This window comes from Electrophorus electricus, chromosome 11 (assembly GCF_041902795.1).
Source record: "Electrophorus electricus isolate QZ-2024a chromosome 11, ASM4190279v1, whole genome shotgun sequence".
In the NCBI taxonomy this organism is placed as follows: domain Eukaryota; kingdom Metazoa; phylum Chordata; class Actinopteri; order Gymnotiformes; family Gymnotidae; genus Electrophorus; species Electrophorus electricus.
The window spans coordinates 7,042,491-7,070,336 of record NC_137507.1 but is presented as its reverse complement, the minus strand read 5'-3'; the positions used below and the strand labels follow the sequence as shown (position 1 = coordinate 7,070,336).

The window sequence follows — 27,846 nt, the reverse complement described above, 5'->3', positions numbered from 1 at the left end:
TTAGGAGAACTTCCGCTTCTGAATGGCCTCGGCGCGTACGGCCAGGCTGCGAGCGCAGACCGTGAGCAGCACGATGAGCGTGCCCACCAGCAGGCTGACCATCGGCCATAGCACGCAGTGGAGCAGCACGCTGGCGTCATGGGAGCGCTGCCACAACACATCGTCTGGCCTGTAGGGGGACAGAGAGCAGAGCGACGTGTCAGTCAACAGCCGCCCCCCACCCTGATAGGAAATGTCAACAAGAGTCCTGATTTATACTGAAAATGTAGAAACATGTATGTCTTTGTATGGGTTACACTCCCTCTTAGTCGGAACATTATTTTAAACATTTGACCAAAGACACTGCTTTGCTATGTCATTGTTTTTATTATAGGATCATTTGGTAGGAGCTTTACCATAGTGGTGGCATTGAAAGAAGATAATCTCGTATTTATCATTCTCCATGAAGATGACTGGTCAGTAGGGAACAGCAGTGATGAAACTATAATTGCTCTTAATTGCTAAACCAGAGGTGTTTGCATTTTCTGTTATTTACAAGCCTCTCACCACATTAGGACTCAAAGTTGCATCATGCTGCGTTCCAGAGTTTAAGGAATTATAGAACAGGAGTTAACTCATTAAAGGAAGTAAAACCTACAAGCTAAGGTCACTATGATTCAACACAGTCTTTGAAAGCAACTGTAAAGTCAGCTGGTTAAAGAAAACCAGGGGGCCTCCCTATCTGGCACTGGCTACAGCATCAGGATTAAACTTTTCCAACTCGTGCACTAGTAGTTGAATCTACCAATGTGGTTCTGGCCACGGAGCACTAATGCCAAAGTAGGTAGAGCTACAAAGGTCTAGGAAATCAACTTAATACTGAAGACGGTCTGTGTAGATCCACAGCAACAACAACATAGTAACCACAGTGAATGTAAAGTAGGATGCAGTAGAAAAGTAGACAATGTCCAAATGCTGTCCATTGGACAAACAGTCACTCTACTGGAGAAAGCAGTGTCTATACACTGTCCAAATGCTGTCCACTGGACAAACTGTCACTCTACTGGAGAAAGCAGTGTCCATACACTGTCCAAATGCTGTCCACTGGACAAACTCACTCTACTGGAGAAAGTAGACAGTGTTCATACACTGTCCGCACATTGTCCTCTGGACAAACAGTCACTCTGCTGGAGAAAGTAGGCAATGTCTATACACTATCCAAACACTGTCCACTGGACATTGGTAAAGAAAGCATCCATACTGTCCATGTAGTTCACTTCTCCTGATTAGGTCCACAGACCCACCGTTTAGGTCAATGTTTAAATATGGATGCTGACGTAAAATATTAATCCTGATATATTAAGAGTCTTTTACAGTGGATTAGTCTTATTCACTTGAGGGAAAAAGGGGACATTGTCTCTCTGACCACAAAATGAAAGAGCAGAAAACTATTCCCAGAGGTCAAAGAGGCAAATTACAGCCACAAGGACCGTATCATATTAGAGACCTAACCCGTGAAGTCAGTGCTATATCAGCCATTGCCTTGAGATACTGCTGAAACAACAGAGAAATTGGTTTGTCCATGGGGGGATATGGAACATGATAATTTGTTCTTGAAAGCTGTGATCCCCAGACATGCTTTGTGCAAGCCCGGGAGCTTAGTGGTGTTGATAAGTGGCATTTTGGATGTTGGCATGCATCGAGCTCTGCACAGGGACATCCCATGGGGAGAGTGGAGCTATAAAGGTGCCATGCGTAGTAATGGAACACACCTGGTGCCTTGGCCCACCCTCACCTGGGTCAGCCCTGCCTCCAAAGTACACTGGAGATTTGGTAGTTCATTTGATTCCAGTCACCCTGCCAAAATAGCTCAGTGTCTAATTCATATTGAAGGAGGAGGACTTGGCCCAGTCTTTGGGGAAACTCCTTAGAACGATATGTATTCATGATTTGTATTTTATTCTAATCTATTGCAGCACTTTTAACATCTTAACACCACCATGTCAGTTTTTCTACGCTCCATAGATAATTATTTCTAATATAGAGCTGTGGTGTAAACTCTGGGATATAGTATGTATTTATGAAACTGGTGTACTGCAAATCTTCTGAAATAATACATCTATTGGAGCAAATGCTGAAATTAAATGACATGAACAAAAACAAAGGAGCATGTGACATCAAAGTGGTGTGACATAACGTTACCCAGAGTAGCCGAAAACCAAGCAAAATTGTTATTACTCTGATGACATAATGACTGACATAGAAGCAGCCAACCAAGTAGGAGAAGGGGAGTTGGAGAAAAAAAAAAGATTCAGGTCATAAAACTATCCGAGTCACATAAGAACTTGCACTGTATCTTTCTATTGTGTCTCTCAGCACAGAAACTGATGTCTGCTAGGAGCAGTTCATGATGAAAATGATTCGTCAGCTCAAAAGTGTGAGACTCGACACGCCAGCCTCCCTGGTGCCAGCAGCTAGCAAATTACCAACAAAGGGAATTTGTAACTATAAAAACACCCAGCTCATTTTGGACCATTACAATATCATGTTAGAGAAACTAACAAAGTTTTTTAATGTGTGATAATGTAAGTGTTTGTTTCAAATTCTGGAGTCACACGATGCCGTCATTTTGTTGTTCGGAATTTTGAAATTGAAATGCTGGGCTGAACTAAGCAGCTAAGACTCTCTGACAGGAACACAGGAAGAGTGTCAGTGTCAGTCCCTGTAAAGCAAAGGTGCAGCTAGCTGTGGAACGCGCTGCAGCCTGTTCTAAACACAGCGACGAAGAGAGGAGTGTGTGAGGGGTACGTTCACTCTGAGTTGAGTGTGTTATGATGAAACCTTCTCTGGGGGTTGAAGAAGCAGGTGAAGGTTTGGTTACTGCCCTCTTCACTCCAGTAATGTTGGAGCCTTATAACGTCCTCACGCATCTTCTGGTTATCCCTCTCACATTTAGGAACGTAGGAACACTGGGGAGAGAGAGAGAGAGAGAGATTTAGGCAATTTAGGGTAAAATATTCTAGCATGTTCAATAAAGGACATGAACATTTTAACAGATACTCTTGAGAATATGGGGAACAAACTTTTTATCTTACAGCAACCAAAAAGGGGTGTTTGTGGCAGTCATAACAAAGACCCCCTTGAAAATTAGATGTTACATTACAAAGGACTATCCTTTCAATAAATTCATAAATTCATAGTTTATATAATGAACATTGGACCTATATCGAAATATGATTTTTTATAAAACGAGCTGAATGATTGCACCATATTTGGCATCACTAGGGGCTCCGATTTAAAAGCATATCCAACCCTTTTTGCTGTCTAAAGAAAAGAGAGAGACGGAGTGAGATAAACAGGGTGAGATAGAAAGAGAGAGAGAGAGAGAGCAAGATTGCCAGAGAGGCAGGGAGAGAGACAGAATCTCCCCATTCCCCCTGAGCAGAGAGACCAGGCTGCTGTGTGGGACTGACTGTCTACATCACTCTCTAGGCTCTAAAGATCAGGGCCCTTGGGCTGGGGGAAAAAAAAACCTACAGACATCCGATTGAATTTGCTTGGGGCTCTGGGTTACCATGGAAATGTGAAAACAGGGGCAGAGTGGGTACGTGTGTGTTCATGCCTCAGAATGGGGCCAGAAGGAAGAGCAGACCTGATGAGGCTTGTTTGGTCATGACCACTCAAAACATCACACCAGACATGCACACATTTACAGCCAGACTGGAGCCTGAAAAACAGACGTCATCTGTCTGTCTGCCTGTCCATTAAACACCATATCTCCAATATGCACGAAGCCTCGTTGGACATATTTCTAAGATATCTGCAATCTAACTTTCTGCTAAGCACCTCTGTAAGCTCAGTGCAGAACAGAATGCTAATTTGTTCTTGACAACAGGAGAGCAAGAAAAAAAATAAGTCATAACAATAACACAAAAACCAGAAGTCAACAAATGAAACGAACCGGTTTGAGGCTCTAGCACTGGAGAGAAAGTCCAGCTGCTTCCCTGCAGTAATTCCCAAGTAATTCACAAAGTGAAATGACTCCCAACGTTGCCTCAATGGGAGTTTACTCATGTGCAAGAACAAGAACTTGTGGTAGGGTGAAGAAATCCCAGGAGGATGGACCCTTGCGCTCAACTTTGTGACGAGAGCCCGGGTGGATGTGTTGATTTTTCTCCTCAGTGCCAGCACCATTTGAGAGTGCCCAACGATGGAGGAAATGTGTGTCTTTAATTAAAGCAACTCTCATGGGGGAGGCCAGAGAAGTGGTAGAAACCTACCGCGCTTTTTTGGGCTTTGTGCTAGGTCCTTCTGATCCTTTACCAAAGGTGAAGAATGGGTCAAACTGCCTCTCTAAGCCTACTGTCTGCTGCCTCTGCCCCACTGCCACAGTCCTGCCAGCTCTAGATGCCCTGTCCTCTAGAGGGCAGGACTTCCATGGGGTCATGACTTCCATAGACATGCCTCTGGGTCTAGCGTTCCTGTCTCTGGCATGAACTCTGTACTGGCGCACAGCCCCCTAGAGGGCGACATTGCTGTGTGCCCTTCCCATCCTGCTTCCATGTCGGATTATGTTCGTGTTCAGTTTTGTCTGCCTCGTCAGACATCTACATCCTGCCCCAGCTGTCCACTACGCAAATTTGGGAGATATGCAGACATGCGGGAGACGGGAGCCCTGTAGGACCTTTATTATGGCCTCCCTCCTTGGTCGTGGCAGGTCCCATGGTGATGAGCACCTTTTAGTTTTGTTTTTGTTTGTTTTCCAGTTTTGTATCCACCTCTTTCTCTGCATCTCCTTCTTTCCTTTTGTCCACCTGCATCTTGTTTTCCCATATTCATTTGTTCCTGTCGTCATGGTTTCAGTTATTGTGTCATATTCATTTATACCATGTTTGTTCCTGTCGTCATGGTTTCAGTTATTGTGTCGTATTCATTTATACCACATTTGTTGATGTTGTCATGGTTTCAGTTATTGTGTCATTCATTTATACCACATTTGTTCCTGTCGTCATGATTTCAGTTATTGTGTTATTTATTTATACCTTGTTTGTTCCTGTTATCATGGTTTTGGTTATTGTGTCATATTTATTTATACCTTGTTTGTTCCTGTCGTCATGGTTTCGATTATTGTGTTGTTTGCCTCCAGTGTGTTTTGATGTTTCTTTATTAGTTCTTTGCATCATTATGTCTTGGTTTTTGTTGTGTTTTCTAGTATTTCTCTATTTCCTGGTATTTTGACCTTAGTCTGTCCCATGGATCTTGAAAATGGTTTTGCACTCAATAAACTCTGGATAATTCCACATTGTGCTCTCTCTCCCTCTCTCTCTCTATCTATCTTTTTCTCTCTCTCTCTCTCTCTCTCTCTCTCTCTCTCTCTCTCTCTCTCTCTCTCTCTCTCTCTCTCTCTCTCTCTCTCACTCACTCACTACTCATCACATCCACAAAACCAAAAGCTTTCAGTGCCATCAAAAACAGAAATGGCAGAGTGTGATCAGGCAAAACAGTGAAGAGTCTGGTAAAAGGGTTTATAGACAAATGACCAAACAACTTCCTGAGTGTATGTGGTGAACGTTTAAAATATGATTCTACTTCCACAAACACCAGAGCCACTGGAAGGGCACTCACAGTTTCTGTTAGCTGTGGGAACCACACTCTGGGCTGATTTCCCTGTCCACTCATTTTGGGTTTTGTGGTGGAGGAAAGACAGGGAGGAAGGATTTGCTTCTCCAAACATTCAGACTTCTGAAGGTTTATTTCTTTTATATATAAACAGCCCTATTGCACCTTTAATACAGTAACACAGTATGTGGGCCTGATATAATTTAATTGCTAAGTATTATGAAATAAATCTCAATCAAGTAGAAAGGTTGAAAAGAGCCCAGCGGACAAGTTTGCTTGAGAGAGAGAGAGAGAGAGAGAATGCAAATATCTGAGTGTAGGCCTGCAAAGCCCTCAGGCTCCAGAGTTTGCCAAAGGGTGTTTTAAGGGGGTCACCAGGGTAACAGTGGTGTAGATTACATCTCTGCACTGAGCAACATGACAAATGGACCCATTTGAACTGCGTGTTTTGGATGGAGAGCCTTTCTTCTTCTCTGTGGCTTTACTCAGTAGATTCCCAGTGGCCATCAATAATGCAGCTCTTCCATGCTCTGATGAAGATGTTTCTTTTTGACTTGTGATGATTAGTCTCATCACTCAACATGGATCACCATCTATGAGCTGTCCTGAAAGGTCACTAAAGGAAACCAGAAAGAGATATAGATGGTATATACTTGGCCATCAGTGGCACAGAAATCTCCAGGTGTTGCTGTCTTTGGCAATAACATTTTTTTAAGTGAGAAATCTATATAATAATGAAATAAAATAATATATATGTAAATATACACAGTAGAAATTGTACTATAGTTAAAAGGAACCATCACTCATCCTAGTAGTTTTTTTAATCTACTTTGGGGGGGGGGGGGGGGGCGATATCACTGCAAAACAAATATTCATGTCTTCTCTTCGCGTGTGGAAGAAGCGTGAAAAGCCGGCACGTGTCAGTTTTGCTTTCGAGCCGTTCCTCTTCCTGTTCCTGTCTGACGCCATCAGACGCTCCAGAGCTTTGCCTTCAGGCTTGCTTTGTTTCTGTTCCATGGGGACTATCCTTTCAAGTTTCCCTGACGGCCCTAAATTCCCTAAGACTGTGAAACGTGATCGTCCTTATTCCGCAGGCATTCCTTCTGTAGCCATGACTGGGATTTGCTCCTGTGACGGCTGTTTTTGCCAAACTCAGAGATGGACTTTAGAAACGGGAGCCTAAAACAAACACCTGCTAGCGCAGACATCATACTTCGCATGCTAGCTTCATGAGGAACAAACCTGTTAGCATGGCGCTGCTACCAAGATTACTGTCAAACTCCACCAGTACAGAAGAAAGGCCAAAGTTATATGGTGAAGCGATAATTTTATTGTGTTTATTGAATATTTAGTGGTAATTTTATTTCTGAACAGTAACACACAACGTTGTCTTCATATTAGTGCCCAACACTGTCAGTCTGCCCGTTACAAGCACCATGTATAAGGCATCTAGGGACATGTTTATGATGTTTACATCACATGTAGGCAATTAGCCTCAAATTCCACTTCAACTGCTTGCACCACCTGCATGAGTTTGTGTGCTGTTGGCCCTTAATATGGACACTGTGGTTCCAGCACTGAATTAGTGTTGGACACAAATGTGACTGATTCATGGCTCAATTCAGTACTACAGGACAGGTGTCAGTGTCATCAGTGCACACGAACAGCACCTTGTGTGAATGAATTCATCACAGGCTCATACTTTATAAACCTGTAAGGGATGAGGTGACTTGAAACTTTAGTCTGTAGTTTAACTGAGTCTCCCCTAGTATCCTTTGTCTCTGTCCCTCTGGGTGGAAAGAGACAGGAGGCAATGTCATGTTCCCAAAGGAGATAGGTGTTTTCATAATAACACTAAACTCATATCCAAAAAATGGAAACAGCAAGAGATAGGGAGAGTGGAAGAGAGACAGAAAGAGAGAGAGAGAGAGAGAGAGAGAGAGAGAGAGAGAGAAAGAAATTCTTTTCACACATCCCAAGTATTTCCAGACCTGTATCACCACACTGCATATTTGAGCAACCTATACCCCAAAACATACGCCCTCATTCACCGAGGAGAAACACCTTCACAAGGCGATTTCCTACACCCCCTCAAAACTAACCAAGCCCACCAAAGCTAATACAGGAATGTTTGGGTCAATTACAATTCTTCACTTTGTAAATTAGAATGTTGTGCACTTTTTGGAACAGATAATACATTTTAGAAGAGTATCTGATTAAAAATGCATGCCATAACAGACTCAGTGCCCATGGAAGCCAGAGAAATATAAATATGTCCATTGTGTGTGCCTATATGAATATTACATTACATTATATGGATTTTCCTTATTTTCCTTTTTCCAACAACTACACCTCATGCTTATATAACTATTCGATTTTGAATTTGAGGGGGGGGGGGGGGGGGGGGCTTCAGTAAATGTGAGAATGTGTCTGCTCCTCATTAGCAGTAATTACTTTCATTCTTCAGACCAAGTCTAAAACGTCAGAGGTTTGTATAGTGTGTATGGTGAGTGTGGTTTGTACGGTGTGTATGGGTCGGTGGATTACATATCTGGAAGTGTACAAACTAACAGTGCTGTGCTGACACAGCACTTCACAAGAGGGTCACATGATAAACCATCTGCACACACAAGCATTAGAAATAAAGCATTGTGATGTTTAAAACAAACACTGATTCCCAAGTTTATCAAGCACAGGCACAGGAAACTAAATTAGAGTGAAAACATTAAGTATTCCAAATAATGAAGCCATTATGATTAACATTCGCCTGTGGATTGGGATGCCTGCTAGCAAACCTGATTTCTTGGCAATCTGTGGTTATCACAGTAACGTGAGGTTAACTCATTTCAGCAGCTCAGATCCTGGACGGAACATAGATAAGTGCCATTGTGGAATTTTTCCAACTTTCTCCAATTTTTCCAAAGTGCTCTGAATTTATTCCATTAATTAACAAAATTATTTTTGTCAAGGAGTCCAAGGATTAAAATGGGCGTTGAGCTCCATTTTCATTAGGAGCAATTCACTAAACAAGAGTCCATGCATGTCTTAGCCACTGCCAAGAAAAGTTTCAGTGTGTAAAAAAAGTACAAAGTTACCATTCCAGTGCCCTCTGGAAATATTTGCACCCTGTGTATGGAAAAATCCAAAGTGTTGTGAAGCAGAAACTCTTACACTAGTTTAGAGGTACCATATTAAGCAAACAAAGAACGTTATTCTTATGCAGTTTGTTCCAGAGTCGCGTTCTTGTGCAAACCTTCCATTTCTAATACATTATGATAGAAAGGTTACACTAAATATAAAGTCAGCATAAAATAGCAAAAAATTAACCAATTAAAAACGTCCCCACTGTGAAGTATGGTGCTGTTGATGTGCATCACTGCCGGGGTGTTGCCTTGGCAACTTACTTGGTACTTGCAGCATCATGGACTTTCCCAGGACTTTTAGGCACCAGCTGGACAATGATCCAAAGAATCAGAACCAGATCTACTAAAAAATGGCTCACAGACCACAGAATCGGACCACAGAATCAAGATGTTGCCATGGCCACCCCAGTTTCATAGACTCTCTCAAAAACTTCTGAAGGTGCAGAATCCACAAGCAAGGGCCCAGAACCCAATGGGTCTGGCCTGTAGCCTTAGTGGTTTCAGATCTCTTGCTACATGTTCACCTGTGACAAGATGACTCGGCACTCTGAGGCAGCGAACAATGCAAGGATGACAACTTGGTTTTGTTCTTTTTATACTGAGCAATGGGGGAAAAAAAAATTATATATATATAATTCTAGTGGGTCCCTGATGTTCCTAGGAAATGAATGTTTTGCCACATCTTTGATTACAACAGTTTGCACTGATGGACATTGAAAGTAAATGAACATTATGAATTTACAAAAACAAATCATGTACCTGTCGAGCTCCAACCTTCCAGTTTAGGGAACAGTTCAGAGCTACATGTGAAATGTTGAATAGATTTCTGAACTGATCTGAGCCCTAGAGGCTGCTATGGTTGGTGCTTCACTTTTAACTACACCACTCTTTAATTAGCACTCTGTTTCAAGCTTTTCTGCCCTCTTAAATGTCTGTGTGTGCTGCCCAACACGGTACCGGGCAACAGGTAACACCAGTCTAGTGGGTTATACCCAGTAACAGTGGTGTACCTGGGTTCTGTGGTGTGAAGAGCACTGGATTAAAGGCCATAACCTCAGATCACAGACTAAGCATTTCAACACAACACAATCATCAACACTGTTGGTTAGTGTAAACTGGTGATTATCATACGCTGTTGATTAGCATACATTGATGATTAGCATACACGGTGATTAGCAGATGCTGATTATTAGCATACACCAGTGATTAGCATACACTGGTAATTAGCATACGATGGTGATTAGCATACACTGGTGGCTAGCCTATGACGATATGTAGCATGCATGTTTTTTTTCCCTAGAAAGAGGAAATTTAGCAATGAGATTTATCCGTCCTAGATGACAAAGCACTTTTGTAAGTCATTCTAGATAAAAGCGTCTGCTAAATGCCCAAAATGTAAAAAGTAATCCATCCCTTTAAATGACATTGTCATTAATCCCAGTCATCATTGTTATTAATCCCAGTCATCAATCATCACAACTATTACCTTGTGGCATCAAATGCACTTGAAATGCTGAATTCATCAGAATGCAGCACACGAGATGTTCAGTAAATGCCACTTGCATTTCTAAGTCTTATTACATCTCCTTTACATTAATAAGGGAATGCTTTAAAAACAAACTTAGAGAAAACACACAGGCACTCAAACTCATCTAAGTCCCTGAAAGGTCACGATACGTATAGTAAAGTCCATTGAATTTGTCAGTCCACGTCTCAAGCAGTCTAGCCATGTGTCCGGTTTTATGGTGGACAGACTGGATTTCCAGGTCCCTGTTCTCTGTCCAGCAGAACGCCTGGACACACACCTGACTGTCATCCTTCTGGACGAACTGGTAGTTGCTTTCCACTGATTAATATTATTTTAGCCTGTCACGGGGCACATACATTTCACTGGTATAACAGGAGGCCTCATACCTCACCCACTGAATAACGGCAGAAAGCCTGAACTCGAAATGCCCATTATGATGACTGCAGACCAACACAACAGTGAGAGGTGAGTGCAGAATGCAGCAAACACAATAGATAAACAGTAAGCAGAAAGGGACAGTGTCACAGGACAGAGGACACAAGAAAGGACAAAATTACTGGGATGGCAAAGTGTAACAAAGGACAGGCACACCACCATTAACCTGATGCTTCCCTTTAAAACACACTTGGGCAAACTCTGGAGCCTGAGGGTTTTGTAAGCCTATGCACAGACGCGCCCATGCACTCACAGTCCCACACACTTCAATACTATATAAGTATAAAAGTTGTTTATTTGCAATGGGATGATGGTGTCAATCAAATGATTCTTCTTTATGTCCATTCTTACATATGCGTTTCCTTTTACTACTACTGTCTGCAACCTTTGGGAAAGTTAAAGTGAGAACTGCCAAGGCCACATTCATCACAGTTCATAAAAACTGCTAGCAGCCAACACACCCACAAAGATGAAGACCTTCTCCTCCCATGGCCTTCAGACCAATCACGAGCTTTAAACCCCCCAGTAGCACTAAAAGGATGTCTGCCGCAAAGGAGTGCAGGTAGTGTTTTTTTATTTCAAACCAGCTATTCATTTAGTATGTGATGGAAGACTGAGAAGCTAGCCAGTGGGAAGGTCTACGCTGTCTCAGAATGACCTGACAAGAACTTCAGAAGGCTCAGACTGCCAGGGCTGAGAAAGTTGAAGGACTGGCTAATGAGTACCTGCTGGTTCAGAATTAGCGCTCGCCCTCACTATCGCCTCCTTCAGCCAAGCGGTGGTAGTGCACCGAAGGGCTCAGGGGATTGTCGTGTGCTGGATTGTCTGTGTGTTACTCACTGTCTGTACCACCAGTTCATCAGTAAAATACAACACAGGAGGCTTGTCCTTCTCTGCACATCGCTGGGTTTCTCATAAATCTCCTTGAAAATCACAAAGTGATCCTCAGCCAAAAAAACACATAAATAAAATTGTGTTTGGATGACGTGAGACACTTCAAGGATGCAGGAGTGAGAAAGGGAGAGGCAGACGAGGAGGAAGGTGTGGAGACAGAGCCGTCTCCCCGGGGCTGCGATCGAAAGCTCATCCACACTCCTTCTCTCACTTGGGTCTCCACTGGGCCCTTAAGACCGGAGAGACGGTGTGAGATAGAGAGACAGCCAGCATGCGAGGAAAAAAACATCTGTATTGCAGCCCAGATCATTCAACTGGGTGACATTTAGTTAAAACATTAATACATTATCATTTTTACATCATATTATACATCATATTATACATCAGCTTTCTCAGACTCAAGGTTGCTTCACAGAAACTAATACAAAATAAAGACAGGTAGTGTTTCTGATTATGGACTGGGACCTAATGGAGATGACACTGGGCACAGAGAGAAGTCAACCCATCACCTGAAAACACAAGGACAACTAGTAGCCCACGGTGACTGGAAGGAGTGTTATCAAGTATCATCTCCAGAAACTGGTGTTGTAAGGGGACGGAGAAATTGGTGTTAGCTCACAATGGGGCCAGTCACCTAGCACAACAAATCGAAACACTAGAAACATTACTGGCCACCTGAAAACAGTTCATATCCATTAGCAGAAAATTTATATCTACAGCAGATGGTATGAGATTTCTACAGCCTACGTCACCTTTTCCTGGGGTTTTTAGCTATAATAATAATAATAATAATAATAATAATAATAATAATATATTATTATTATTATTATTATTATTATTATTATTACAACAATTATAATGCTAGAGCACACAAACAAAAGTCTCTTTCTTTCTTACAGCAGTCCTCATGTGATTACCATTTCAAAAGTACCTGGAGATTTTAAGCTTGTGTAATGCAATGTATGACAAGCCTAAGAAGTCTTACATGGAAAGTCTTTTGAGTTTTTGAGTGCTGAGGGCAGTCGGTTCGTGGAGTTATATTAAAATTCCAAATAGAAACTGCATTATCTTAAAAAATGCACATTTCTCTGAGCAGAATAAATCATATAGGCTCATAACTGAAAAATACGTTTAGCACGACTAGCTCGAGAGAGAGCTAAAGCTCAAAAAATGCATAATGCATTTCAGAAAAGTATCGTTTACAACTCCAACTCAAAAATGACCCTAAACACATGTAGGAATTAATAGGTGCCTGTGACACCCTGATAACTGTCAAAAAAATGGCTAAAAATAACATAATACAGGAATTAATTGCATTTATTGTGGTGATTAAACATTTTAATGAGCTATTTATTAATAGATGATGACAAATTTGACAGCAGTATTTCAATAAATACTCATCAGTAAAGAGGCACTGGTGTCAGAAGAGTATTCTGACAACACCGAGTCAGTGTATTGATGTAATGGCCCGAGTGCCACAGGGCGCAAGACGCACAGACTGTCTCGACGGTGACAGACGTTTATCGACATGCGCAAAAGACAATAGCACTCACATAAACCGTGAGCACGAATACGAATAACACGGACCATGGAGAACATAAACACTAACAAGCACTGACAAAAATGCACACAGACGCTAAACACTAAGCCAGGTGCAGGTGTGTGCTGGCAACAGGGGCGTGGTTACAAACAAGAGAGGGGCACATGCCGTGACAATTGAAATATTACACTGATCACTATTTGTGTAGTATATAATAAAAACTCTGTACAATAAATATCTTTTTAAAATACATATCAAAAATCAAAACTCATGACACCCCGCATCTTAGTACATGAGATGTGTGTACAGCTCTCGGAAATGGCACTGTGTATGGAAATTGCTCTACAAATAAACTCGCCTTGCCTATGAAGTAGGTATTTTACACACATGATAACTCAATACATTTGAATGTTACATTACACTGCTGAGTTAATAATCATTTAGTAATGTCTGTTTTGTCTGTGTTCACTGTGTCAGAATTTTATATATATATATATATATATATATATATATATATATATATATATATATATATATATATATATATATATATATATATATACAAAACTGTTAAACAATGCCTGTGTTTATATTAACAAACTGTTAAACAATACCTGTGTTTAAAGTGGTTATAGTGAGATTTTAAAGTGATTTTGAATATTGTTACTCATTGTAAGGTGTTGTCAGAAACATAATGGTGTAGATTTGAGACCAAGGCTATGTAGAATTGATCAGTGTCTACCAGGTAGGCAACTGAATATAGTTCACACAGGACCAAGGCAAAACTGAGACCTGAGCAATAATACAAATGTTGAGTGAGGAGTGCTCACTGGACAGTGTGTCCTGGAAGCCCATGGCAAGACTGAGACTGGATCAATACCACAGTTTGGACACGCTGGGGTGATTCCTATTCTAACCAAGTGCATCGGTCCCAGGCTAACAGGCAGGAACACAGCTGGCTTCACAGTCTGGATGCAGAAAGGTTATTGACCTTTGAACTTACATCACATACAATATAACTGCATCGTACCTCAGCTGAGAGAAAGGTTTTGGGTTTCAAGGCAGTTCACTTGCATATTTCACTACGGCCACAATACTTCACATGTGACGAAGCAGCAGAGAGAAATTTAGGATAGGGCCTCAATGCATGACACCACATCAAAATTGCAAGCTCCCTGTACAGCAATTATAATGTTTTTTGTTGTCGTCATTCTGAACACGCTCTCGGGTGAATGGAACGTGAAGCTGACAGCACCAAGTTCAACAACCATCCACCTGATCTTCATAACAGAAACGTCTCCAACCACGTGGTTTGCCCAAGCCATAGTTCTGTTTGTGCTCTTCTAACTGAAAGCAGTAACAGAGCACTTCAGAGACGTGGCTCACACGACTGTAATGAACTCATAACAGCAATGGATACAAACCTGTTAGACACCCCAGTCCCTCTATAGCAAATAACTACATCAGAATTTAAGCATCTGTCACAGAGGTGAAGCCATGAGTCACAGATAACCAGACCACTGCATCAGCAGATATCTGCTGTTATAATTCATATTTGGACCAATTTGGTTATAGTTGGAGCACATCCCAATGTTTAAAAGAAGGTTGAAAATCAGCGAGATTACACGCACACCTGCACGTCCTCACCACTCTGTCTCCCTAGAGGACCTGCACCTGCTGCTGGTTTCCTGACATCATCGGGCAGTGGAGTGCTGGGTCTGCTGAGTTATGCATGTGTTCCGAGCCACGCCTCTGTCCTGGGGTTTGTTGCCGTGACTAACTTGTTTGTTGCTGTTTGCCACCTTGGTTATTAAAGTTGTAAGTACTAATGTCATCTGCATCCTGCTGCTGGTCTCCAAAATAGGAAGAAAGAAACTGAGCTGATTTAAAATGTTTGAACGTGTGATGAGAGAATATTAGGGAAAATTAAATTGTGTTATTACACTGGAGCTCTGCAGCCCACACACACACGGACTAAAGGAAACATTTGACCAACATGACATATTTGAAGGCTTCCGTAATTACAGGACATAGTGTTATAGTTATGAGTAAGTCCCTGGAAGTACTTAAGTTACATACTAGGGTTAATGGATGGGTCATAGATATCCTATTACATTTACTGTGAAAGTACCAGCAGACACTCCTTAATGTCTGTTACACAACCCAAATATTCAGAATTGAGTTGTTGGTTTTTTTTACATAAGGGTCTTATAAGAGACATGAAAGATATTTCCGACCACTGGAAGTTTTGCTGTTTAAGTTATTGCTGTTATACTTATTGCTGGGACAAATCTAGAAGTGTACACATTTTTAACTTGTACTCAAATTGTAATCAGAAGGTTCCCTGTTCAAGTCCCACCAATGCCAAGTTGCCACTGTTGGGGCCCCTGAGCAAGACCCTTAACCCTCAATTACAAAAGTTGTATTCAGTCATAATTGTAAGTCACTTTGGACACAAGCATCAGCTAAATACCGTAAATGTAAACATACCTTTAACGTGACTCACAAGCTTATATTCATTAAATAAATAAATTAAGTGCAACCTAATAGTCTACAGCAAAGATAACTGTGTTGAATGCGTTTTTTAATCCTGTATTTAGGCTGGCTGGTTTTCTCTGGGACATAATAGAACAGACTCATATTCATTAGAGGAATAAGGATCCTCACAGACCAGAGTGTCCCTGACACCATGTTTCTCTCTCTCACACACAAACACACACACGCTCACATGTGCAGCTCTGTTTTGCTTTTTCTAGCTGAACGATAGCAGATTTTCTAGCTGAATGATAACTCTGTGACAACTCCATTAGAGCTGGTACTTGATCTTTGCATTGGCAAGCCCTGCCAGTTACAGCTCTGACGAGACGTGACCTGAGACACTGATGGGCTTTTACAGTTCTGCTGGAACAAAGAGTCGTCCTCAGGCTTGAGTGACTTTTAGAAAAGGAGAGAAAGAGCTGACGTTTCCCTCGGTTGCTCATTACAGAGTGCACTGAGTGTGAGGTGTTTGTTGGCCATGTTACTGAGGGAACCCTCCAAAAGCACGACTCATCCTATGTAAAAATAGAACATGGCAGGCCTGCGCTGCATGCTACTTCAACGCTCAATTAAAACATGCCAGTTCTGCTTGGCCCCGTAACCATAGAGACAAGAGGAGTGCCACAGAGAGAGGCTTAAAGTGGTGTGTGTGTCGGGGGTGTGGTGTGTGGGGTTGCTGTGAATCAAGGTAGGATACATATCTGGGTCATAAGCATTCAATCACAGTGGCCCAAGAGATCCCTCCTGTGACAAACTGCTTTGCAGTTCTCTGCAAATGTAACTTGATTTGCACTCCAGTTTGCTCTCAGAATCGAAGACAGTCAAAAACACACGCCAGCCAATCAATGCGTCACGAAATCTAGAGCCATGGATCAGGCCACAGCTGATTTCTGGGAGCACAAGGTAATTAAGGCTTGAACCTCCCTCACCTGCTAATTACACACCAACCTCCAACCTCCGGCTATTAGCTAACGGGATGGAAAGAGCTGCTTGTGCATCTTAAAGATTTCCACATTGCTAATCATCTCTTAGTCCTTTCATTTTGGTTTTTGTTTATTTCACAGTACTGAAAGGTCAATGACCTATTGTTTTCCTTGACGCTGGTTTAAATAGTATTCTTCTTCTTCTTGATCTCAGCATGGCATTTGATACAGTAAATTATATTCTACCTCTCCTCACATTCCACTTCTCTGTCTTCCCCGTACAGGAAACTACGGAAACACATCAACCAGTGCCCCAGTCACTTGTGGGGTACTTAAAGGTTCAGCCCTCGGTTCCTCCTGTAACCATACTACCCTCGGGGCACATTATCTGTGGTCATCATCTCAGCTTTCAGTGTGAGGCAGGTGACAATGGTTATGATCTGTTTATTGGTCTACTTATGAACATCCTGAACAAACTTCAAAAGAATTAATATGTGCTAGATTGCTAAACACACATTGGGCAAGAAACATAAAACACTCCCATCAGCATAAAACACTAACATCAATTTTCAACTACAATGTATTCTTGCCAGTTGGCTGCCAGTCTCACTCCTTCATCGGTTTAAACCACTACTACATTTAAAGGGCCTTGTTCCAGTTTACCTGTTTGTGTAAACCACTACTACATTTAAAGGGCCTTGTTCCAGTTTACCTGTTGTGTAAACCACTACTACATTTAAAGGGCCTTGTTCCAGTTTACCTGTTGTGTAAACCACTACTACATTTAAAGGGCCTTGTTCCAGTTTACCTGTTTGTGTAAACCACTACTACATTTAAAGGGCCTTGTTCCAGTTTACCTCTGAGTTTCTCTACCTTTACATCTCAGATCAGGCGTGTTAATGTGCTGTGTGTTAATGTCATGATGAAGCTGGGCTGTTTTGCGCTGTGCTGTGTGTTAATGTCATGATGAAGCTGGGCTGTTTTGTGCTGTGCTGTGTGTTAATGTCATGATGAAGCTGGGCTGTTTTGTGCTGTGCTGTGTGTTAATGTCATGATGAAGCTGGGCTGTTTTGTGCTGTGCTGTGTGTTAATGTCATGTCACTCACATCCCACTGGTGGTTTTATGAAGTCATTAGCCCCAGCCACTCACTGAGCCTGAGCTCTCATTACCCCATATTCTGAAAGGTCAGTACTCCCATGAGGGGTTCACACACACACACACACACACACACACACACACACACACACACACACACACACACACACACACACAAATAAATATGTCTTTCTTCATCATTCTCATAATCAATCCTTTGCCGATACTCTTGACACAGTCTGAGTTTAATCTCTACGTCCTCTTGCTCATTCCCGCCGTCTAATGCTACATCTTCATCCTTATCATCTCACTCTGTGACAGAAGGAACCAAAACTAATCTTCCACAAATCTCAATTCAAGTCCTTGAAGGATTTTTTTCCTCTGCTATCGGTATCCCATCAGGCCATGCCAGCAGAAATAACGCCAGTGAAACAGTTCTGCATTTAGCCAGTGAAACAGTTCTGCATTTAGATTTGACATCAGATTTGTTTGATGCAAAGTCCACTCCTTCAGGACCTCAAGCCATCTTCTTAAGCACTACAGAGAGGTCATCAGACACTAAGCACTACAGAGATCAGACGACACTCAGCACTACAGAGATCAGACGACACTCAGCACTACACAGAGATCAGACGACACTAAGCACTGCACAGATCAGACACTACAGAGTCTTCCTGAACCACACTAGTCTGCAGTTTTTGCTTATATTGAACAAGCTTAACAACTCTTGTAATTTGTAACATGCACCTATAAAACTTCTGAGACAGTTCATTTTACATATTGTGAAACACAAACATTTACCTCCAGTATTAGGAGGCTATATTTAATACATTATATTTTATAGGTTGCAATATACAAATCTCTTTGACTAGTTTCTTAAGCTGTGGTCCAGACTGAAAAGGTTGCTATGGTATGGACTGAAATCAGATCTGACCAATAATGACCACTTTCTCCCAGCATCTGCAGTTGCCATGACAATTTGTCAACGTATCTCATGACGACATTTAAGTATTTGATATTCAGGTACAACCTGATATACTAGTGGCAGGTATATACTGATGACATGATCATGATAAAAGTATTCATTTACATTCATTTTACAAGGTACTTAATTTGGTTCTTCAACTACATTTCACATACAAGATGCAGGATGTTCAAGAAAACTCCATCAATTTAATAGAAGCTTAATTCAAATATTGTTTCTTTTTGCATTCTTCCTGTAGTCACAGTGATGGGAAACGTTGTTCTTCATCCTGGAGAGCACTTTCTCACACGTCCAGCACAGTTGTGAACCACTGTGAAAATTATTATTATATATCTGCACTTCACAGGAAGGCAAGTCCACACTTTAAACCAGTCAAAAATAGCACAGCACTTAAAAACTGAAAGTATTATCCCCATCCATCCCATCATCAGACCAGAGGCCTTTCTGTGGAATCTTATCGATGCTCAAGGAGGTGTGCAGTAGGGAACAGAGTTTCACTCATGAAAGCACTCTTACGGTGTTCATTTCTTGAATGAGATTGTCAGCTTACCATCATCCCTCATGTTTTACTGGCTCTGTGTAAGACCTGCAGCATTCTGCCACAACACACCAGCATGCGTCCTTTTCTCACACAGGCCTTGGTCGAACTTCCCATATGCAAATGCCCCAAATGTCTTATTCCTATAAAATACTGCAGGCAGTTGCCATTTTCTTAAAACATGAATTCAGACATTTATATGGCCCCAGCAACGGATGAGACAACTGGGAACATGCAGATGATGAAAGTATCAGATAAAAGACAAGATCGAAGACAAGATCGAAACAACTGAGGTGCAACTTCCTGCTTGGAAGCCTTTTTCATAAGTTAAATGTGGCTTTTTATTGTATTCAAGTTCAAGTTCAAGTTCGGTTTATTTGTCGCATACATAGTCATACACAGTATAACTCGCAGTGAAATGGTGGAGAGTGCTCTGTCCAAGCTGAGGAAAAGAAAACAGGGGTGCATAGAGAAATATAGATATTCTCTATATGTGAAATATATATATGCAAGATAAATATATATATTCTATGTATATACAAATATATATTCCTCAATAGACTGTCGGATTAACTAATTCACTGGATCAACTAATTCGAATTGAATGTGTGGAGTCCAGTGCAGGAACAATCTTGATAGATTCAGAAGACATCTGAAGCTGTCTATTTCTCCCATCAAAATCAAGAAATGCACACTGCTTCATTAAAGAAAATGAACAGGACTATTTATGCAACCAGCTGTTAATTATGTTCAGGCGTTAACTGATTGGTTGGTTGGTTGATTAACTGATTGCGGTTTCCCATGTGTGTTCCTGCAAAGCTGCTTTGAAGAGCTACACCTGTTTGTCATGGCAGGGTGGTGTAACTGTGCATCATGTGGAGTTCATTACCACTACATCACACCTAGAATGCACATTCAGGGCAGGTGGTACTGGAGAATGGCTCCAAGCGAGCAGCTGGAATTACACGACAATACAACAGATTCACATTTGAGGTGTGTATCTATCTATCTATATCTATCTATCCCCCCCCCCCCACACACACACACACATTGTGTATATATACACACATACTACTACTACTACTACTACTACTACTACCGAACAGCTACAGAAAAGTTCACATGTCTGGCCAATTTAAGGTTACCTATATTAAACTTACAAACAAACCTAACCCCCAAACTAAATAACAAAACCAAACAGTGTTTACGCCTCTGAGACCGATGAGGGCAGAGTGGTGTTTGTGTCTAGGACCTTTACCAGAACACCAGGACTTCCTAACCGAGATACCCACTGTGCGTAGCAACCATGGTCACTGAAACCGCACTTTAAACACAGTGAGGCGGTAACATAAATACGAACGCATACGCCATTTTAATATATTCTTTTTCGTCTTTGCTACACACCTTGATTCGCTTGTTGTTTTCATCGTTGCGCACTAAGCCAACATTAGTTAGTCGGGAGCTGGACAGCCGCCAGAAGCAGGAGGCGCGGTGACTCAGCGAGACTAAAGTGAGCTTGGAGGACTGTGTTTCTGGAGTGCTATTAAGCCTAAATTGGTGCGCTGTTTAAACATCAGTTACCTTCCATTTAGCACGCTAATAATGTAATACAGAACAGTTACTGGCAGGTTGTTTAAAATTGGTTCATGGGCCAGAAACTTAGTCACACGCAGGAGAAGATTGCAGGAGACGGGTGTCGCGCGTACACAGAATACCGAGCTCACATTAAGAACAACATTAACGAACTCACATTAGGAACATTGCCACTTATCAAAACGCATTGTTGAATAAAGTGCAATCGTACGGCCTAATAACAAGAACCCCTGGGGAAACAATTGCCTTGAAAAAATAATTTTAAAAACGCAAACTTAGTTCTAACAGGACCGCAAACTTGTTCACCTTACAGTGTTAGCCTATTCCAAAAATCTAATCTTTAAGATTTGTACTCTTATGTGGCCAGGTTTTGAAAAACAGGCTATTTGCTGGGTTCTTTACAAACACAGACAACCGAATATTTAAGATTTATAAGACAACGTCAAAAGGACAACGCAGTACACGAATGTCAGCTGTAATCTAAAAAAGATTTGATGTAACCTATAAACACAGGGAACATTAGAAACAGTGTTTAATCCTCTCATCCCGCTGTGTTTTTAAAAAAAAAGTCTCCCACTGAAAGCTGAATGAAGTCATTGTCTGGATTAATTAATTCACACACCCTTAAGCAAAACTAAATACTCCGCCATTGTCAATGAAACACTGGCAGCTCAATTCAGGAGTTCCCCAGAACGTTGCCATGGGAACCAGGTGACAATAGCCTTACTAAAGCCAGAGCGAAATGAGTGTTAGCGTGAATTTGAAATACATCTGTTGCATGAGAGGTCAGTTTTCAGAAAGAAAATTGTTATTTTCTCCCTTAATTTACCATACTGGAAATTTCATTTTGTTTTAATTTACTTACCTAAGAAAACTGTTCATGCACATTGTTGTCTTTCAAGTTAAGCTTGATTAAGATTTATTATCGTTAATGTAAAGTTTCTGTGATAAAAGAGTGACTGCTGAGTGATTCTCGTTAACTTTTTAAAACTCAAACATATCCAGTGGTTACTATGAATTTAGGTATATAGATCTCAGGAAAATCTGCATAAAATTATTATTTTTAAACCTGGAGGGCCAGAGTCCAGCACTATGTGGACTAAACCTAAACACACCCACTAAACCTGGTGATGCACTGATGAGGTATATCAGTGTTTGAACTGGGAAACCACCAAACTACTGGACTCAAGTCTTCCAGTGCCAGAGTTCTACACATGTGGTTTAGCTGACCCCACATTGCACAATTACATAATGCATAATACCCTGTTTGTAATACTTACGTATGACGCAGTACGTTGCTTGAACTCATGTGATGTAATAAGTTGCTGTGTTGTTTAGTTTAGTACGTACTAGGATCGCAGTTTTCTTTAAATATAAATTTTAACTGTCATTATTACCGCATCCGCAATATTATCGTAACCCGATGATTGTACTGTAATCTAGTTGCAGCAGAACTTCCTTTAAAAAAACCTACAAATGACGAAAGCGGGTGAACAATCACGTCGCGAAAAGACGCGTTCCATACCTTGGGGTTTAGCACGAGCTGTTGCTCGTCGTAGTGCAGGAGCGCAATGGAGTTGGACTCGGAATTATTGACGAATATTTGTAGGCACGGGTAGAGCGAGGTGCCTTTACAGTCCGCCCCGCACGTGAAGACGCACTCGAACCGTTCCTCCAGCCGGCGCACGGAGATCACGGTGCAGTTCGCCGGCTTGCTCTGCATGCTCTGCAAGGTGGGGCTCAACCAACAGAAGCACAAGATGAACAGCGACACGATGCCACATACAATGAGGAAGAGTCCGAGGCGAATGCTTTTGTCCTCTGCCTCCGAATACTCATAAGAGACTCTGGTCTTAGCCATCAGTCTTCTTGGATAAACTGGCGCAGGGTGCATCGGGGGTTTGTCCAACAATGCAGGCTGCTCCCCGGCGCCGCGCTGCACCGGGGTTGGGGTCTCGTCGCCCAGGAACTTCCTTCTGGCTGGATCTAACTACAGTAAACGTTTGTTTCAACAAAATATCATGCCGTCTGACTGTGAGGACCGAACTTGGCAAACACGCTATTTGACAGCCCTGCCCCCTCTTACGCGCGTGATTCCTGATTCATATCAATAGTCTATCCAGATTTGGGTTTTTCTGAGACTGGATGTTGCATCTGGGATTAGATAAGCCTGTTATGCAGAAATATCACGGGGGCATCTGTGGCCCCTGACTGGTGATGAGAGGATGCGAAGCGCTCACCGCGTTCATCTCGGCGGCGAGTCTTGCGTGCGCTGAAGACGAGGCGCCGAGTCTGCACGAGACGTTCCCTTCTAAATCTTGGAAAGAAGTGGAGCACCAATGAAAACAAAACTGAAGAGTGCGACTACCTAAGAGCCATGTTACGTGGAGCCAGTATCTGAATAAAGTAGCACGTGATTTAAATTCTTTTTTTTTTTTGGGGGGGGGGGGGGGGGGGGGCACCTGGTGTGTGTGTGTGTGTGTGTGTGTGTGTGTGTGTGTGTGTGTGCGCACGTCAACTTTACAAAGCGAAAACGACCCTCGAATACAGTTGTGCTACCAAACAACGAGCTATTTCAAAATAGGTCCTTTGTATAAATACTCACACAAATCCCGCTAAAGTATAAGACATATGGAGTATCCACGGACATAAACCCTGAGGTTTACGTATAAATCTTAAGAATGCTAAAGCAATTATGTTTTATCGTTTATGTCGTTATATTTAGTTTCCAGTTAACATCACTGATCAGACTGATTGCCAGAAGTCATTCCTTAACACGTTCTGGTTGAATATTGTGTATCTGCGTGAAGTGTGGAGACTTAGGTTATTTACAGCTGTTCGGTTGTTGACGTGCTTTATAATGCAACGCACACGAAGGACCTACGCTCTCAGCTTGCGCACCCTCAAGCACGCCTGTGCCAGACCATCAGTGAGACACGTTAGAGCACAGTAAATACAAACACTCCGTACCGCTTGGAGCCCCGCATCAGGGTCTTCCAGGGTGTGTCTTTGGGATTGTTATCCTTTGTTTAACCTGATTTTAGCGTATTTCACATTTACGTCCTCAGCCCAGCTCATGTTAGAGCAGAAGGCTGCCTTGTATGTGTACCCAGGAATTTGATACGCAGTGTGCAGGTGACCAGGCATCAAATGTTGTGCTGACCCTTGCGACTAGCTGGCTGACACTAGGACTGTACAAATGGGCCAGTGTGGGACTGACTGGCCTTTCACACACCGGGCATCGAGGGAATCAAACATTACACAATCTGACACCTAAAAAAAGACAAAAAATAAAATAACCCTGGATGAAAAAATATGAAATGGTATGACTGAGGTTGCACTGACAGATGTTGAAAGAGGCTCCAAAAAAGCAGAGTAAACAAGCTGAAAACACTTCAGTGTTTTTCTCTTTAATGACATTTAACAAGCTTCTGAAATTACTACATCTGGACATAAATATGATCCAATGTACAACTAAAAAAGATTTGGACAGACATGGATATGTTTTCTTATGAGAAAAAATCAAATGCTTACAGGATGTGGGAAAAAATTAGATGTGTTGTCTGACGTGCAGTGGAACAGGTTTGGAGGACTCATACATTCTACTGATGCTTTAGGAGTTTTAGATGAGGTGCTTGTCACAACATCTGCCACACATCTGTAGAAATCAGTATTTCCCAGTTAACAGATTACAGAACCTTACAGAAGGCTGTCAGATGGTGCAGCATACTGCCAACCAATCCAAATTATGGTTTATAATGACAGGAATAAAGGAAGGATCTCTTTCTTAAAGATGCCAAATCATCTGAACAAGCTCTGTTAGAAAACAATGTTCATATTTCATATTTGTTCACACTGCAAAGGTTTCTAGGTCACTACTTATCCAGTTTAGCATGATCTATGATTGTCTTGGCTAGATCCTATTCCCAAATCCTCACAAGGCACTATAGGTGCATACAGATGGCTCAAGTAGACTGTCTATCCATTACAGACCCACCCATCCATTACAGACCTGCCTGTCCTGTACAAATGTGCTTCCTTGTACTTCACATTTGGCAGCAACCTAAAGGCCATGTGATTTCAAACCAGGGCTATACAACCAGGGCTCTAGCATGTATCTAGAGCCTTCAGTATCAGTGTCCTTGGGGAACAAGTATCTAGAACCTTCAGAATCAGTGTCCTTGGGGAACAAGTATCTAGAACCTTCAGTATCAGTGTCCTCATGTAACATGTATCTAGAGCCTTCAGTGTTCTGGGCATGTTTATTGTTTCAATACCTCTGCTGCAGAATGCATTTTATGACCATATTAGCTTTTTTAAATCTCTTTTAATCTCCTCAAACTCCTCCGAGGGCAGGCAACTACAAATCTTCTTGCAGCCCTGATACTCAAGACTCTTACTGCACTGTATGAAGAGACACTTGAGTCATAATTGCAGGGCAAAAGGGCAGGGGATCTGTGGTGTGGTGCCAGTCCTCAGAAAGAGAGCTGGACAACACCTGTGGATTAGTGGACTTCACTAAGCATCACATGTTGTTTGCTATGTAGGTTTGCATACAAGTTTGTACCGCTGGCTAAATAAAGGCAACTTGTGTGTGTGTGTGTGTGTGTGTGTGTGTGTGTGTGTGTGTGTGTGTGTGTGTGTGTGTGTATTAATGCAAATTTCTTTCTCTTGTGCATTTAAAAGACTAAAGGAGATATTTGCATTTATATGCATATATGTCTGTATTTAAACTGATCAAATATTTATTCTAGCAAGTGGGTATGATTACAGACATAAGAGAGAGTGAAGAACACACAAAGTGACAATGCTAAATCTGCTGAAAGCTTTTATATAGCTTTTTGGTGTAATGCACCTGGTTTACACACACTGCTATTTCTAGCTCATCTCAACACAAGCCTGTCTGAAAGCGCCTCCTAGTGGACAACAATAACATGACTGCTCATTACCCATTTCAACATACTGTAAAACTGCAGTAAATAATGTGTCTCATAGATAGGGAGAATGGTACAGAGTATTACCATTTCCTATTTTATTACTCCTATAACTCCAAAGGCGTTGTCGTTAACGGCTCTGAGGTAGCTGGCCAGACTGTGGTGCCATCAAACTGTGGTGCCATCAGACTGTGGTGCCATCAGACTGCAGGGCAGATATAAGGCATATAAGGCATATTGGTCCATATGCATGATGTGGTTTGGAGACTGGGTTTAACCTGCCAAACGCAGTTCATAGTGGATAAATTCTGACTCTGACAAACTCTGACTGCTGTTTTCAAGGGCCTATACCTACCAATTACAGTTCACACATACAACATGGATGTCCACTTAGCATAAATATACTGTCCAAACACACACACACACACACACACACACACACACACACACACACACACACACACACACACACAGCGAGGAAGTTAGAGACTTGCCCTATCACCATGTAACCTGCCAGAGAGTAGAGATACTTGATACAACATGTAGTGAACCAAAGAAGTAGACCTACCCGAGATCCATGTTCCAAGAGAGTGAAATCTGGAGCAGCTCCAACCCTTGTACAGGTCAGAAGGGCCCATGACCATATGAGGGTGGGGGGAGCCACCGAAGAACAACACCTGTAGAGAGACAAGGAGTCAATAAATGTTCAGATTTACCAGTAAACATATTGATGTAATGGCCATTGAACTGTGCACAGGATTGACATGAACACATTGTATTATATTGGGATTGATTTTATCGTTCTTCTGTAGAGTTACCTGCCTGAGATATTGGTTTAGCCCAGGGCAGGGCTTCCTTTATTTAAGAGACTGTAGAACAGAAGGTGGAGGTTGATGAGATGGGAGTCATAGCTAACGTTAGTTCAGCATGGTACTGAACCCTAGTCCAGCTTTAATTAATAGGATTGTTGATTAATGTTTGAGGAGCATTAGAATCCCACTGAACTGCAGTTTACTTTTTAAAGCATTTCTTTTTCTTTATTTTCACCAATTGTTACAATTGTTTAGTTTAGTGTACTAAACTTATCTTGTGGTGTCCTGTGCTCTTGTTGCAGTGAACCCTGTACTCCGTCCTTGTCGCAAAACCACATGCAAATCCTGAAATTTCCATTTCAAAATTAGCACGGATAGAAAAACTTAAGCGCGGTCATGTTTGAGGATTAATATCTCCCTCGGAGGAGAGGAGCAGGGATGGTTTATTCCAATACAAGTGCCCTGGTAATCGGATGTTCTGAGGCCAAGAACCAAGTGCCCAAGTTCAGATAGTTTTGATCTGATATCTTGGTCCCTATTTTGGGAAAAAAAATCCATGGTTGGTCTCATAGGAAAGGCCAGGAAATGCACTACAAACCCATTTAGGCCCATTCAATTTGGAGATTCCATTTTCCGGCATCATGCAATAAAAAAATAATAATAAAAAAAAAACCTTAATATCTCCGGGGTCCTTGGGGCCATCCAGGCGTGGGTAGTCTCTTTGGAAAAATCTGTTCCTAGAGGAGGTGCCTGAAAAGTTTCATTCGATTTAGAGTATCCTTGGTGAGATATAACCGTTTAAAGTTATAAAAAAAATAATAATTCCCAGTGGCTCTCTCCCATTCTCTCCCAATTGGCACACCCAGGCCTTGTGGCCTACTTGTATACACGATTAGGGTGAACCCTGTTAGGCTGCCCTGATTTCTTCCTGGAGGTCAAGTTGGCATGGGGTTTTTCAAATAGGTCCCGTCAGGTATATGCAGGCAAAGCGTGACAGGTTCCAAGCACCAAATTTCCCAATGGTGTGCTCTGAATGCCCCAGGGTAGTTCATGGGGGTACTTTGGAGGTGGGAATACCCAGGCACACATCCCATTAGCTCTCCCCATCCACAGTGCATTCTGTTGGGCTGAGTGTATGCCCAGTTAGGTCCTGGAGATTTCAACCTCCAGGCCACTGGATCCAATGGCTCAGTTTGCCACAGAAGCACTTTGATGATGGGTCGTAAAGTAGTACCACAGGGTGGATGTTTTTGAAAATGTCCCAGTAGCTTTTCGCCAGCATGGCACAT

At 41.9% G+C, this 27,846-nt stretch overlaps 1 protein-coding gene across 1 annotated transcript; it reads right to left on the bottom strand.

Annotated features, from left to right (window-relative positions):
- LOC113575784 (calcium-activated potassium channel subunit beta-4) lies at nt 1-23,221 on the bottom strand. Its single transcript, XM_027007488.3, has 3 exons — nt 22,337-23,221; nt 2,821-2,948; nt 1-169 (listed from the first exon to the last, which is right to left on the bottom strand). Exons 1-3 carry the CDS (start codon nt 22,703-22,705, stop codon nt 1-3), a joined length of 666 nt encoding a protein of 221 aa, XP_026863289.1. The 5' UTR covers nt 22,706-23,221.
- Nucleotides 23,222-27,846: the final 4,625 nt, after the last annotated feature.